This window comes from Corylus avellana, chromosome ca1 (genome assembly GCF_901000735.1).
Source record: "Corylus avellana chromosome ca1, CavTom2PMs-1.0".
Lineage (NCBI taxonomy): Eukaryota > Viridiplantae > Streptophyta > Magnoliopsida > Fagales > Betulaceae > Corylus > Corylus avellana.
In genome coordinates this window covers 30,371,287-30,386,138 of record NC_081541.1, presented here as the reverse complement: position 1 = coordinate 30,386,138, position 14,852 = coordinate 30,371,287, and the positions used below count along the sequence as shown (strand labels likewise).

At 34.9% G+C, this 14,852-nt stretch overlaps 2 protein-coding genes across 2 annotated transcripts; both read right to left on the bottom strand.

The window, feature by feature from the left end:
- Nucleotides 1-1,084: 1,084 nt before the first annotated feature.
- LOC132169652 (cysteine-rich receptor-like protein kinase 44) lies at nucleotides 1,085-4,035 on the bottom strand. The gene is made up of 7 exons (XM_059580654.1): nucleotides 3,948-4,035; nucleotides 3,406-3,537; nucleotides 2,782-2,903; nucleotides 2,437-2,647; nucleotides 1,895-2,132; nucleotides 1,486-1,636; nucleotides 1,085-1,384 (listed from the first exon to the last, which is right to left on the bottom strand). Exons 1-7 carry the CDS (start codon nucleotides 4,033-4,035, stop codon nucleotides 1,085-1,087), a joined length of 1,242 nt encoding a protein of 413 aa, XP_059436637.1.
- An 832-nt stretch (nucleotides 4,036-4,867) lies between these two features.
- On the bottom strand, nucleotides 4,868-10,890 carry LOC132169646 (lysM domain-containing GPI-anchored protein 2-like). Its single transcript, XM_059580646.1, has 4 exons — nucleotides 10,507-10,890; nucleotides 10,139-10,409; nucleotides 5,208-5,331; nucleotides 4,868-5,081 (listed from the first exon to the last, which is right to left on the bottom strand). Exons 1-4 carry the CDS (start codon nucleotides 10,888-10,890, stop codon nucleotides 4,868-4,870), a joined length of 993 nt encoding a protein of 330 aa, XP_059436629.1.
- Between the last annotated feature and the right edge of the window lie 3,962 nt (nucleotides 10,891-14,852).

The window sequence follows — 14,852 nt, the reverse complement described above, 5'->3', positions numbered from 1 at the left end:
TGGACTGGTGACTGCAGCTTTGAGATTCTAGAAGGCCTCTTTGGCTGCTTTTATACACTAAACTGAATTCTTCTTCAATAGGGCAGTACTTAAGGGTGTGCAGCTATAGAAACACAATTCCTAATAAGTTTCCTGTAATATGCAGTTAGGCCAAGGAATCCTCTGAGTGTCCAGCCAATCATTATCTGTAACTTGGCAGGATCTGCTTAATTTGACTCTAGCAACAAAGATCAAGTGTCTTAGATACCCAATATCCTTACACCCAAACTGACACTTAGACCTTTCTGCATACAGTTGATGCTGCACTAGTGTTTCAAACAATGGTTAATAAAGAGTAGGTTGAAAAAAACTAAAATTTAATATATAAAATAGTTTGGATTTGGAGGAAATTGCTTACAACATACTCTAATTAGCGTCAAGTGTCATTTCACATGTTTTCTTTAATATTCTTAATAATCATTTATTGTCATTCTACTAACCTATTAATCCAAATATTGATTTTTGAGAAACTCAAATATGTTGAATGACACTTGTCACTTGTTAGAGTAAATTGAAGAAAATTTCTTCCAAACTAGTTTGAAGGAAATTTGTGTCCAAATAGTTTTAGGGTAGTTAACTCTATAACAAGTGGCATTTTATTGTCCATAAAAGATAGCTCAATCGGCTGTGAACCACGCTTCATGAAGCGGAGGTCACTAATTCGAATCCCCCTATCCCTCTTCCCTTGTGTAGACATGTCAAAAAATTAAAAAAATAAATCAAAAATAAAAAAAAATGGAAAAAAGTAGCATTTTATGACTTTTTCTTTTGTTTAATGTTGGTTTAATTCGATCCACCCAACCTTTACTACAGGGCAGAAATCAACAGGTGTTGAAATTTAATGAATTTCTCTATAACCTTTATTTTTATATTATTCTTTTCTAATAATTTTTGTAAAAAAATAAAATAAAAAAAATAAAAAAAATCCAAATAGGTCCATATATATACAAATGTTGAATGGCAATCACATCAAATAGGCCTTAAATCGAATACGTACACTCATCTTCTGGTACATAGCCTTGTTACATGTTAGCTCCATCAAACACTAGCGAGGATATAACTCACTGATTGAGGCCTCATTTGTTGCTGCTTGGAAGAATCCGTCTGGTGATATGTTTGATTCAATGGTGTTGTGCATAAAAAATGCAGGCCGTGAAGGCACCGATAAAGTGATATGATTATTAAGCATTAAAATGACTAAAGCTATAGTTGGTCTGTCAGCTACATTTTCTTGAACACATAGCAATCCTATGTGAATGCATCGCATTATTTCATATGTTGAACTAGCTCTCAATGTAGGATCAATAAGATTTGATGACATGCCTTCCCTCCAATTTCGCCATGCCTTCAAGATACATGGGCAAGCATTATATCAATGGAAAAAAATTTGTTTTATCTATCAATGTCTTGTGCATTAACAATTTACCCACAGATAATTGTACTTACAAAGCTGAGAAGATCTTCTACATTTCCTCTTAAACGGAAATAACTACTTTTCTGCCCAGACATCATCTCCAAAACTAATACACCATAGCTGAAAACATCAGATTTTACTGAGAAGAGTCCATGCATTGCGTACTCTGGAGCCATATATCCACTGCAAGAGTATACAGTAATTGCATTGTTATTTGAATGGAAATAGATCTTTTAAGAATATTTTTGCAAATTCTCTTGATTGATTCTAGTATATAGCAGACAATAAAATATTTGATAGGATTTCCATCTTCCAACAAAATAAAATTACTCATATAACAAATAATATACTTACAAAATATATATATAACAGATCTTATTAATACAAAGCATGCATGCAATCTTATAGTTAATTTTGTTTAGATTTTGTTAGGATACTCACTAAGTTCCAGCGATTCTTCTCGTATTTCCATGAGTTTGATCTAGTGCAAACAATTTAGCCATGCCAAAATCTGAAATTTTGGGATTCATCTCTGAATCTAATAGAATATTACCAGCTTTGATATCACGATGTATAATACGAAATTGAGAATCTTCATGAAGATAAAGAAGCCCTCGAGCAATGCCTATTAGGATTTTGTGGCGCTTCTCCCAATCCAAATGTAAACGTTTATTTGGATCTACATATTCCTTCAAGTTTATCAATCTAGTGAATAAAGATATATCCAATTTTGTTCAACGAGACACGCAATCTAAAATAAAAACATTGAATAATGTTGTATACCACACCATTATTCTACTATGTTGACATGACATTGTCAATCCACCTTTAGACCCACCTTTGTTTAAAGAAAGAAAAAAATTCCGCTGGTAAATTGGCAATGCCACATCAACATAGGGGTGTAATATAGGTGTATTATATAGCATTACTATAAAACATTACTAGTAGAATCCAACATTTAAGCAAAAGTATTGTAACCATACCAAATAGGAAGTGATCGAGGCTTGCATTAGGCATGAGCTCATAGATGAGAAGCCTTTCATTTCTTTCCAAGCAGAAACCTAAGAGCCTAATTAAATTACGATGTTGAAGCTTAGCCACTATGAAGGCCTCATTCTTAAATTCTTGATTGCCTTGTCTAGAACCACTAGACAACCTTTTCACAGCTATTTCATGTCCATTTGGTAGTATACCCTGAAGAAAAGCATATTGAATATATTATGTGCAAATATGTAACACTTCATATGAAAAAAAAAAAAAAAATCCAAGTTTATGGACTTAATTTGTTATGACAAAGAGTGATTTATTATATGATACTTCCAAATTACCTTGTAAACAGCACCAAACCCACCTTGCCCAAGCTTATTTGCATCTGAAAAATTATTTGTAGCAACTCTAATTGTAGCAAAGTCGAATTGCAATGATTCAGCACTAATAACTTCATCCGCAACTTCATATGAGGAACAAGTCCAAACATCCGAATTAGATACATAAATGCATTGCTTAAAGAAGACTGATGTAATTTTAAGTTATGTGCATACAACATTAATATATGGATTCTCCACCACTAATTACTGCATTATATACTCTTCCAAGATCATTAATGGAACAGAAATCATGAGAAAGGCTCTCCAAATGACATCATCTTTTTTTGGGCTCGTATATAAAATCAATATGTATATATATTATATTTTAAATTATGATAATGTCCCGACTAAGTCCAGCGATGACTTGGTCGAGTCCCACGAGTCCCGACCAGGTCCAAGTGCGATCTCGACCAAGTCTTGACGGTAGTCCAGTTGGGTCCCGACGAGTCCCTATTGAGTCTCGACTATGTCTCAACAGTGGCTGGATTGGGTCCCCGCAAGTCATTGTTTGATTAGGTATTTATTTTTATATTTTATAAAATTGAAATCTTAATGAATATGACAAGAAACCCATATTTAACTTACTTTCAACTTTCTTCCTTCGCTTTTTCACTCTTAAATAGATACTGACACAGATTATTAAAACCACAAAAACAATAGCTGCCACAACTATATTGATTGTTCGAGATGTGTTACTCTTCGTTCCTGGCAATATTCCTGCAAATGCCACAAATCCGTCTCAGTAAAGCATTCAAAATTTTAAATTTATCATAATATGTAAATAGTTTTGTACCAGAGCACTCACAATAACTTAGCTATTTTTCATTTTACTAATAAAATGGTAAAAAAAACCATTTCATATTTTGATTAAAAAAATTTTGATACTCGTAGCATTTCTCTTTATATACCATAAAAAGAAGTATTGTAGCCTTGTAGGAAATATTGTTGGGCAGATGCTTGATTAACGAGTATGAAGAGGGGAGACGGGAAGATAGGAATACTAGGCTTGGTAAAACAGCAAGATTCAGGCCTTCAAGGCTTATAATGTAAGTTTTTATGGAAATGTTTAATTTTCATATTATATTTGTATATGAATATAGAATAAAGGAGGAAAATGGGAACCATACCTTCTACCGGCTGGTGGAGTAGGAGACAATGATGGCGGCGGTATAACTTCCGATAACAATAATAAATGTTAGGAGAAATGTTAAACATTTCAAATATTTGTTATAAAAGTTAATTTCTAAATGATGTGTCATCATCCTATGAGCTGGTGACACCTTTTTCAAAATAATAAATCTCAAAGTGGCACGTCACCAATAATAATAATATATAAAATGGTGTTGGGGTAGCTAAATCTGTAACAAGTAACATTTTATGACAGTTTTTTATTGTTTCATATCAGTTTAATTTGATCCACCCAACCGTTACCATAAGATAGAAAACAACAGTTGTTTCAATTTAATGAATTCGATCTTCGATTTGTAACTTTCTTTTCTTTCTGTTTTATTACTATTTATATTTTTTGATATTCTTTTCTAATACGTAAGCTTTCGCAAAAATATTTTTAGATTTAAATTATAATAAAAAAAAAACCGCGCTAGTTTAATTAATTATATAATCATTAATTTATAAGTGAAAGAATTGCATATCACAAAATAATAATAATAAATAAATAAATAAATAATTGTATATCACAAAAGAAATACACAAATTCTCATTTCTCAAGTTCAACTGCTTAATTAGCCAAGATTACTGGTTGTTGTTTCTAATCCTGGAGAGATCAAAATTTAACCCAGATTGCATAGAAGGAACATATACACTGATACACATACACCAACCACTAACGAATCTAGGTAAATACAAAAAAAAAAAAATGATTGGCGTCAATATTTTCTCCATATCTCATCTTACAAATCAATCATTAAATTTGTGGACTCCATATAAATCAATTATTGACCCCACAAATCTAATGTTTTAATCTTTAATTTGTAGGAAAATATAAGCAAATTATTGACACCAATCATTTCTTGTATAGAAAATCGAATCACTGCAAACTGCCCGAACCTGGACAAGTGGACTCTGTGACAAGGCTCGTAAAAATGGTTTGGTTGTCGTAACCAGAATAGGCGCAGGTTGTTTGGCTGCACCCTGAAGAAGTTACGTTGCCAATGTATGGATTGCCTTCACCTTCACATTGCATGGCAGGGCATGTCATCCAGTTGGACAATGGTTTTAGTCCAGAAGGCTTGCATTGTAGTCTGGCCTCACCAAAATCATATGAATTTAGAAACTGCAGAAGCCACCAAAACCAACAAGAAGGAAAAAAAAAAAAAACAAACAAACAAACACAAATAATATTAAGAGCCATTCAATTTCACACTTACGAGGTATAGTTGTTGGCCGGGCCACATGTGCACTTAATACAAGTTCTAGCAGTGTACAAATTAGTGTCTTTGGCAACAAGAAAAGGGAAGTCCAAGGAGTTGCTGCTTACACTTGATGTACAAGCTGCAAATAATTAAGCATTTGAGCATCATTTATTTCCAGTAACTTTTAACCTTTAAATCATGTGTTTTCCTTACATGTATCGAACTTGTAAAAGAGTTTTATTTTTTAAGTACTTTGGAAATTAAAGAGTTACAGATAACAACAACAACAGAAAACATAACCAAACACAAGCAAATCAACAGAAAAATGCAATCTAAACCGACAACTAGCACCTTACTGCTTCGGAGGGAGACCAAAAATGTGGAAGTCTAGGAGGAATGCAGCCAATGAAAGATGTTACCCCATATGATGGATAAAACTATCGGGAGAATTAACAAGAAAATTTGGGATGTGTAGCACTTCTCTTCGAGGAAACTAGTAAGACCAAGGCTCTGTTTACTTCGACGTAAAATGGTTTTCATCGAAAAATATTTTCAGGAATGTCACTTTCCTTGAAAATGTTTTCTGTCGAGAACATTTTACGGCGTTTACCGTGCACATGGAAAATAATTTTTTTTTTTTTCTATATATTTTTTTCCAATAAGGTCCTCACCGGGACTTATTCGAGACCCCGCAGAGACCTGCCTGGGACCCCGCCGGGACTTGATCGGGACTTGTCCAGGACCTCGCCAAGACTTGCCCGGAACTTGACCAGGACCCACCCGGGACTTGCCCGGGATCCTCCCGGGACTTATCCGAGACCTCGCAGGGACTTGATCAGGACCCGCCAGGGACCCGCTCGGGACCCCGACTGGACTTGACCGGGACCCGCCCAGGACCCGACCAGGCAAGTCCCAGGCGAGTCTTGGGCAGGTCCGGTCAAGTCTCGGACGGGTCTCGGCGGGGTCCCAGGCAAGTCTCGAGCAGGTCTCTGTCAAGTTCCGGAGGGTCCCGGGCGGGTCTCAGTCAAGTCCCGGAGGGTTCTGGGCAGGTCCGATCAAGTCCCGAGCGGGTCTCAGTCAAGTCCAGGATAAGTCCCGGGCGGGTCCTGCTGGGGTCCCGGGCAAGTCCAGGTCAGGTCCCGCGCGGGTCCTAGGTGGGTCCCGCCAGGGTCCCAAGCGAGTCCCGGGCGGGTTCCGGTCAAGTCCTGGTCAAGTCCCGGGTGGGTCCCAGGCGGGTCCCAATCAAGTCCCGATCAAGTTCCGGACAAGTCCCGGGCGGGTCCTAGGTAGGTCCCGGCGGGGTCCCGGTCAAGTCCCGGGTGGGTCCTGGGCAAGTCCCGGGCAAGTCTCAGGTGGGTCCCGGTCAGGTCCCGGGCAAGTCCCGGCGAGGTTCTGGGCGGGTCTTGGCAAGGTCCATCAATTTAAGATTGAGATGCTTATAATCGAAAAAGGTTTATGGTTTTCAAAACCATAAACCATTTTCCAAAAATTAAAGAAGAATTTTCAGTCAAAAGGAAAATATTTTCCTTGGCCACTATTTTACGTCGAAGTAAACACCGTAAAATGTGAAAATCATTTTATGGAAACCATTTTATGTCGAAGTAAAATATGTACAACAGTTGTGAGATTTCCTTCTAGGACGGTGAGTTTGAACCCCAACTGAATCAGCTGGTTTTGTTGAAACTCATATCCGAATCTAATAAATCTGAAATACCAAAAATGCTCTTTGGAAAAGGGCCATGGGACCATGGATTTGCTGAAAGAGACCTATGGTAGAGGTGGTACGTACGTGTAGGTTATGGAGAACTGTGTGGTATCGCTGCCGAGAGTAGAGCCGTAAGGTGGAAGAGAGAAGACCGGTGAAAGTGGATGGGAGTCACGAGGATGACAGCGGCGGATGGATGGAGGTCCCTAGTGAAGGCATAAACACACTATATGATGGAGAAAGAGAGAGAAACAAGTCTTTCAATCCTGATATTTTTAGAACACGTTGTTCTCAAAGTTTATGCTTCTAGTTTTCTCAAGCAATTGAGAAAGTTCATCTTTAGCAATCAAAAAGAAAACTTGAAGGTTCATCAATACACTTAAAAGGACCGCGTAAGTGCACCTATCTTGTGCTTTATTTTTATGCATGATCTAGCCTAATTCTCTCGAAGTAAAAGATCATGGGATTATTTCCAATGTGCAAAATATTTATACAAATGATCCCAACGTACACTACCAACTAAAGATAATCTGCGGAAAAGATGTATAGTTAAGCAATTTTCTTGCCCTATCGGTGGTTTAATTAGATAGTAAAAATACTGCACAAATATTATGGAAATGTCCTTGTGCAATGCATGTGTGAGGAGCCTGTGGGAAAAAGTTTCAAAAATAAAGCTCTTGCAGAGAAGGCAATGAAATTCATGGGACAAAACTGGAGTAGATATGAACAACTAGCAGAAGACACTCGAGGAATGCTCAATCTATGCACAACTAGTAGATTAGCCATATTAGAAGAGATGCAAATTCTATTGCGCACGGGTTGACAAGAGCAACAATTAGACAAGTTATAGATGAAGTTTGGATTGAAGAAATTCCTAATTATATCTGTGACATTATTTTGTTATAATAACAAACTCCAGTCTCTTGATTATGAATGAAGTCAAAACTTTAGAGGATATTATTCCATCAACCCAAATGTTTTTACAAATTAATCATATAACCCAAGTTATGGACAAGCAGGGCAAAATAAAAGAAACAAAAAATTAAAGCAAAAGAAAAGTCCCACATATACAATATAGGAAGTTTACATCCAATAAAATTAAATCTTATGTCAAATAATAACAAGGTAAAGTATATCATTATCCTAATATTATTAAGGGTTTCCTTCAAACTGGTTTAGAGAAAATTTCTTTCAACTCAACTTAAGAAGTGTTAAGTGTCATCTAATAGAATTATGATAATCTCCGGTTCATTTGAACCGAAGAATATCCAATTAGTTATATTGAAAGAGTATTTATTAGGGGTGCAAAGGCAACCGCCTAACCGCCTAACCGCATTAACAACTAACCACCTAACCGCTATAACTGCCTAGCGGTTAGCGGTTATTGGGTCTACTAACCGTAACCGCTAACCGCCTTTTTATATAATATATTTTTATAATTATAATTATAAAAATATTTATACATATAACATAATCACTTGATCATTAAATCACAATTTTTTTAAAAAATAATTAAATCACAATTTGAGTATTAAATATATTATCACTATAATTTATATGATTATATCATATAATCACTTGATCATTAAATCACAATTTTTTTTAAAAAAATAATTAAATCACAATTTGAGTATTAATATATTATCACTATAATTTATATAATTATATCACATGAGATTGATCATTAAATCATTTGATTATATAATAACAAATTATACATATATAATATGACATAACTCCTAAGTATACCAATTCATACTAATACAACAATTAAATATCTGGAGACTTATTTCCAATGTATGTTATAAACTTATAAGTCTATATAAGTCTACATATGTATATGAATAATATAAATGTATAATATCAATACTTAATCATATGATTCAATGACAATTCAAATACTTTATTCAAGACTTCAAGTGAATCATATTATTAATGTACAATGATGATATGATTCGCATAATATCAAATTAAGTAATTGACATTGGATTAAACAATGATCAATGTGTTACTTATAAACACAATTTAAGTATTAATGTATTATCATTATAATTTTAGTAATTTATATATTATCACTATAATTGATATGATTATATCACATGATGACTTGATCATTAAATCATATGATTATATAATAATAAATAATACATATATAATATGACATAATTCACAAGTCATAAGTCTACAAGTTAATCATATGATTCATGTATAATGATAATCACAATTAATTCAATTGAATTAAACAATATATTACTTATAACTACAAGTCTACAATTTAATTAAAGCATTATTTAGATACTTTAAGAATTTAGGATTTAGGAGTTTGAACATTATCATTTACCATTAGATATTAAGTTTAATTCGAAGAAAAAAGATTATAAGTAAATATGATAAGAATTTAAATAATTAATCATATGAATCATATGATATAATTTAATGAGACTATATAATTATATAATATTAAATTAAGTAATTGACATTAGATTCAACAATGTGTTACTTATAATCACAATTGAAGTATTAATGTATTTTTTGAACATTTTTTAGAAAAAGAAATTTAACCATTTTTTGAACTTATTTTATATGCTTTGTGTTGAACTTTTTTTATATATTTTTTTATATGTTGTGACAGTTGTCTGAATTCTGAACTTTTTTTTCTATGTTGTGTTGAATTTTTTTTTTTTTTTTTAAAAAAAAAGTTAACTGGTTATGATTTAATATTTAAAGTACAAGTAAATATAAATTTTGGGTCAAATATTTTTGATTTTTCAATATGAGCTCTTTTTATAGCAATTGGGTCCAAGAAGATATTAAAAATACAAGAAAAAAAAATGAGAGTAAAAAAAAGCCCAAAAAAATAAGCCCAAAAAGCTCAATTTTAAAAAAGCGGTTAGCGGGCGGTTATCTATTTCGCTAACCGCTAACCGGCGGTTAGCGGTTGCGGTTAGTGAAATCTACTAACCGCTAAGGCGGTTACGGTTAGCGGTTATTGCCACTAACCGCTAACCATAACCGCCTTTGCATCCCTAGTATTTATCCCATCAAAAAGTAAAAAGACAAAAATACATCTCAAATATAACTAACTAAAATCAATGTTTGGGTTTTAAGTAAATTAGTAGAATAGTAATAAATTATTGTTAAAAATATTAAAGAAAATATGTGTTTTTCACATATTAGATGACATTTGACACTTATTAAAATAGATTAAAGAAAATTTTCTCCAAAATAGTCATTAAGGAACCTTTGAGGGGGACATCAAGAACTTGAGCGGCCTTAAGATCGCTAGCATTAGTCATCTGATTGAGGCTCAACAGAGTAGACGACGTCGTCCCATACTGCTCCGCTATGCCCTCCACCGTGCTCCCACCATCCACCAGATGTCCATAATGGACGACCTTGACCCCATCCACGTCATCACAGCTGCATGGAAGTGGGATCCACAGCTTCTGCCCCACCTCAATCTTGTTCACATCAACCAACCCATTAACGGCCGCAATTTCCTGGAATGTTACCTGTTAAATATCAATTAATTAAAACCATTATCTAAGATGAATATAATAATATTAAATTAAAAAATTAAAGTTTAACGGGATGATTTAACGTAATTACCAGTCCAGAAAACACCTCGGCGGCGATGTGGTACAACCCATCGCGGCCGCCGACGGTGTAGACGGGGCTGCGGTTAGAGAGACCCGTGCCGTTGGAGCAGGCGCAGGTGAAGGGGATTCGAATCTTCTGGTGAGCGCGGATGGTCTGCTTTTCTGAGGTGGTGCTTGGGAAGTTGTTGGCGCCGAGGAGGTTGCGGAGCTTCTTGACTTGGAAAAGATCTTTGATGGAGGAGAGGGTGGTATTGCTGGGAGACACGTAGTCGATCAGGGCGGTGCACTTGGCGGTCGCTTTGCTGCATTTGAATGGTGCCAGTGGCTGAGCGGTTAATGTGGTGGCCAGAGCAGAGACTAGGAGCACACCTAGAAGTACCTTAGCATAACCCATTTCTCTCTCGCTTTAGCTTTGAGGCTTTGAGCTTTCTTATTATTTTGAGGAATATATATATATATATAGGGCGGGCGGCGCCCCTGGTAACAAAATTTTGTTACCGCTCCTTAGAAAATAAGAAAATAAAAAATAAAATAAAATAAAATTATCTTTCCCTAAGTCAACAATCACCCAAAAAAAAAAAGGAAAAGAGAATAACTCTTGAGTTGGAGAGTTGGAGAGCGCTGCTGCAAAGTTCTTCACTGTTGTTTCCTGTCGGTTGGGGGGAGGCACTTGGTTGTCACACTCGTCAATGGAGTGATGGACTATGTTTTTTCTTCTTTCAAATCACGTGTCATGCTTGGTGATCTCGGTCGTAAACAGCTCTAATTTAAGATTGCAATTCTTTTTTTTTTTCATTTTTCTTTTTCTCCAACCGAAAGTTAAAATACTTCTTTTACTTGTATACAAAGAAAAGTGTTCCCTTTTTATGAATATGTATAACTTATCCATTTAATTAAACAAATTAAGTCAAAAATTTAGCCGCCCTTATCCAATTATTCACCTTCTCTTGTGGTTTTATCTATTTAATTAAATAAATCAAGTCAAAAATTTAGCCGTCCATATCCAATTATTCACCTTCACTTGTGGTTTCAATACTATAACTTAGGGTCCGTCAAGATTTTGAGGATTGACTTGTTGGAAGATACCGGAGTATTTATCAATTGTAAGCGGCATTAACCAAATCAACGAGCCAACTGCCAAGTAATCATGGCATCTGCACCTTGTTAGTCCGGCACGTAAAGGTTTGGCTTGGCTGACCAATCTAGTACACCGACCGAGAGAGACATCACTGCATATCATTTGCTACCAAAATGGTCCACCAAGAAAACAAGCATGTGAACGATTGAAGAAGCCTCACACTAAAATATTCTTCCTGTGGATTCGCAGAAATTTTGTTTAGGATTACTTGTGTTTTTGGAAGATTATTCTTAATGTCCCAACTTGTAAAAGTCATCATCAGCTTCTAAGTCAATGGTAACTTCTTTTGATGTACCAATATTCACGTGGGCCGGGCTTGAGTTGAGGAGGCCCACTGAGACTGAACACCTAGGTTCGAAAACATCAACTACCAGTGGTTTGGCCCGTCGTTAAACTAAGAGACAAGAAAAGACGCATTAGTATATGGTTCTTACATTTACCCCAAAGAAATATTAGAGTTTATTGTGAGATATGATTTGATATTGTAATTGATCAAATCGGATTTGAATACATTCAATTATGATTTGATTTGATCTCTCATACCATTTTGTATTATCTACATGTCCCTATTTATATGACATTTGTATTGTAAATCATTTGTTTGAGAAAAGAAAAAAAGAGAGAAAAGTCGAAACCGAGAAGAAAAATAAATTCGAGAGAGGCCAAGTTGCCTATCTTTCGGCTCTTTGTTGGCCCAATCATTATTTAGTTTATTGTTGGTTATTTGTTGACCCAAACCGATTTTTGGCCCGTTGTTGGCTCAATTTATTAGGCCTTTGTGGTATTGTTTAAAATCCAACCACATTTTAGCTCATAGTTAATTCTTATTTTCAGCCCTTTGTTGGCATTAATTTTAGCTCATAGTTGACCTTCCTATTGCTATTTAATCCGTCGCCGACCGCCTTTGTTGGTCCAATGTCTTCGATCTTTGTAGTATTGTTTAAAAACCAACCTCATTTTACCCCATAGTTGACTCTTATTTTCGACTCTTTGTTGGCTTTCATTTTGGCCCATAGTTGGCACTCCTATTGTTATTTAAGGCGCATTTTGATCACCCGATCACCTTTTAAATCGGTTTCTAAAAGGTTTCCTCTTCGTCACCAAAATCTTTGTGTGTGATTGTTTATATTTTGGTGATTGTTTGCTTTGATAAATATCTGTTAATTCCGCATAAACTGTGATATTTATCTATTTAGAGTTTTTCAATTGGTATCAAAGCGGGTTCACTCCGTGAATGATTAAATTCCTGAGTGTGATCTTTGTTTCTTGTTTAAGATGTCTCAAACCCTTAACATTGTGCCTAATTTTGATGGATCAAATTATGGCTATTGGAAGTCCCGTATGAGATTTTTCTTAAAATCTATAGACGTTTGGCATGTCATTGAATCTGGATTTAAAGCTCCAGATAAGCCAATAGCTGAATGGTCTAATGTTGAAAAACAAACTTGTATGGCGAATGACAAAGCTATGAATGCTCTATGCTTGGCAATTTCACAAACTGAGTTCTGCAAAATTTCAAATTGTGATAGTGCCAAAGATGCATGGAAGATCCTAAAAACTACGTATGAAGGAACTAATTTTGTTAAAGCTTCAAAACTTCAAATGTTAATTTCTCAGTTTGAGATATTAAAATGTTAGAGGATGAGACACTCAATGAATTTTTTTGTAAACTTAGTGAAATTAGAAAATCCATGATAAATCTAGGAAAGAAAGTTTCTGACACTAAGCTTATTAGAAAAGTTATGAGATCACTCCCTAAAAAATTCAGAATGAAGGTAACTGCTATTGAGTCATGCACTGATCTTAATACCATGAGGATAGAAGAGTTAGTTGGTGCTCTTCAAACTTATGAGTTTTCCTTGCCTCAACTTAGAAAAAATAAGGATATTGCCCTTAGAACTCTTAGGAAGAACTCTGATGAGTTATATGATGAGGATTCACCAGATGATGAGGAACTTGCCTTGATAGCTAGAAGGTATTTTAGGAATGAACATAGAATTTTCAAGAAATTTGAAAAACAAAAAGAGAGTACTCAAGATAGAAATGAAAGAGACCCACGTGGTCCAAAATGTTATGAGTGTTTTGGCTATGGTCATGTGCGAAAGGATTGTGCTAACCTCAAGAGTAATAAGCCAAAAGGTCAAAAAGCTTTCAATATAACCTCGAGTGACACTGATGAGGAAGAAACTCCTAATTATGTGGCGTTTGTTGCATCCTATGATTCTGATGATTCAAATCAATTAAATGTTCAGTCTGCCTCTGATAATGAATCAAATAGGGTTAATGATCTTCAAAACTCCTTAACAATTTAATCGAAAAGTTTTCTATGCTTAGAAATACGAACTTGAAAATTGTTAAGGATTTTAAGAATCTTGAGCTTGAAAGGGATAAATTGTTGAAATCTTTGAGTGATTCACATGCTGTTTGTAATACTCTCAAATCTAAAAATTATGTGTTAATTGCTAAAAATAAATCCCTTCAAAATGATCTGATTGCATCTAGAAATCACTTGAGTAAATTCTCTAGTGAAAAGCTTGATAAAATGTTGCATATTCAAAAGCACTCTAGTGACAGATCTGGCTTAGGATTTGATAAAACTGTTTTTTTGTCTTCTAACCGTGCTTCTACTTTAAAGATTGTTTTTGTTAAACCAGTGAAAGTAAAAGAATCTTCAAGTGAAGAAAAGCAAGCAGTTGCTCCGACACCTCAAGGTAAGAAAATCTACATTGAACCTCATGCATCTTACCCTACACCTAGAGTCGTGCATCCTCTTAGGAAATTACCTTCTCAAAGGTTTGTCCCTACATGTCATCACTGTTGAAAAGTGGGTCACATTCGACCTCACTGTTTTAATTTGAAACCTTATGTGCATATAAATGACAATTTCTATTCTAGAAAGAAAGTAAGGGTTTGGTCATAATGATGAGAGAAGTGCTATCTAAGTTATATAAGTTTGAGCAAAGTCATAAGTCTAAACCTAAGATTTCTCAAGTTTGGGTTAGGAAGGATGATACCATTCACCCCTTGAGGGGGAGTGGTGATGATCTCACCTTATGTTAGGTGAGTCACCCACATGCCTAGGACTGATTTTCTTGCATATCTTTGCATATCCTAGAGCATGTTGTTTTTCGTTTTGCATTGCATTTTTGTTTTATTTTGTTTTGAAATTATATTTTTTTTTTGTGCATTTCTTTTGTGAAAAATAACAAAAAGACAAA

Coding starts and splice junctions, on each gene's coding strand:
- LOC132169652 (XM_059580654.1), bottom strand. CDS start 4,035: ATGTTTAACATTTCTCCTAACATTTATTATTGTTATCGGAAGTTATAC. Junction 2,904..3,405: donor GCGAAGGAAGAAAGTTGAAA/GTAAGTTAAATA, acceptor CCTCATATGAAG/TTGCGGATGAAGTTATTAGT. Junction 2,648..2,781: donor GGTTTGGTGCTGTTTACAAG/GTAATTTGGAAG, acceptor GCTTTTCTTCAG/GGTATACTACCAAATGGACA.
- LOC132169646 (XM_059580646.1), bottom strand. CDS start 10,890: ATGGGTTATGCTAAGGTACTTCTAGGTGTGCTCCTAGTCTCTGCTCTG. Junction 10,410..10,506: donor CCGAGGTGTTTTCTGGACTG/GTAATTACGTTA, acceptor GATATTTAACAG/GTAACATTCCAGGAAATTGC. Junction 5,082..5,207: donor CCGGCCAACAACTATACCTC/GTAAGTGTGAAA, acceptor TGGTGAGGCCAG/ACTACAATGCAAGCCTTCTG.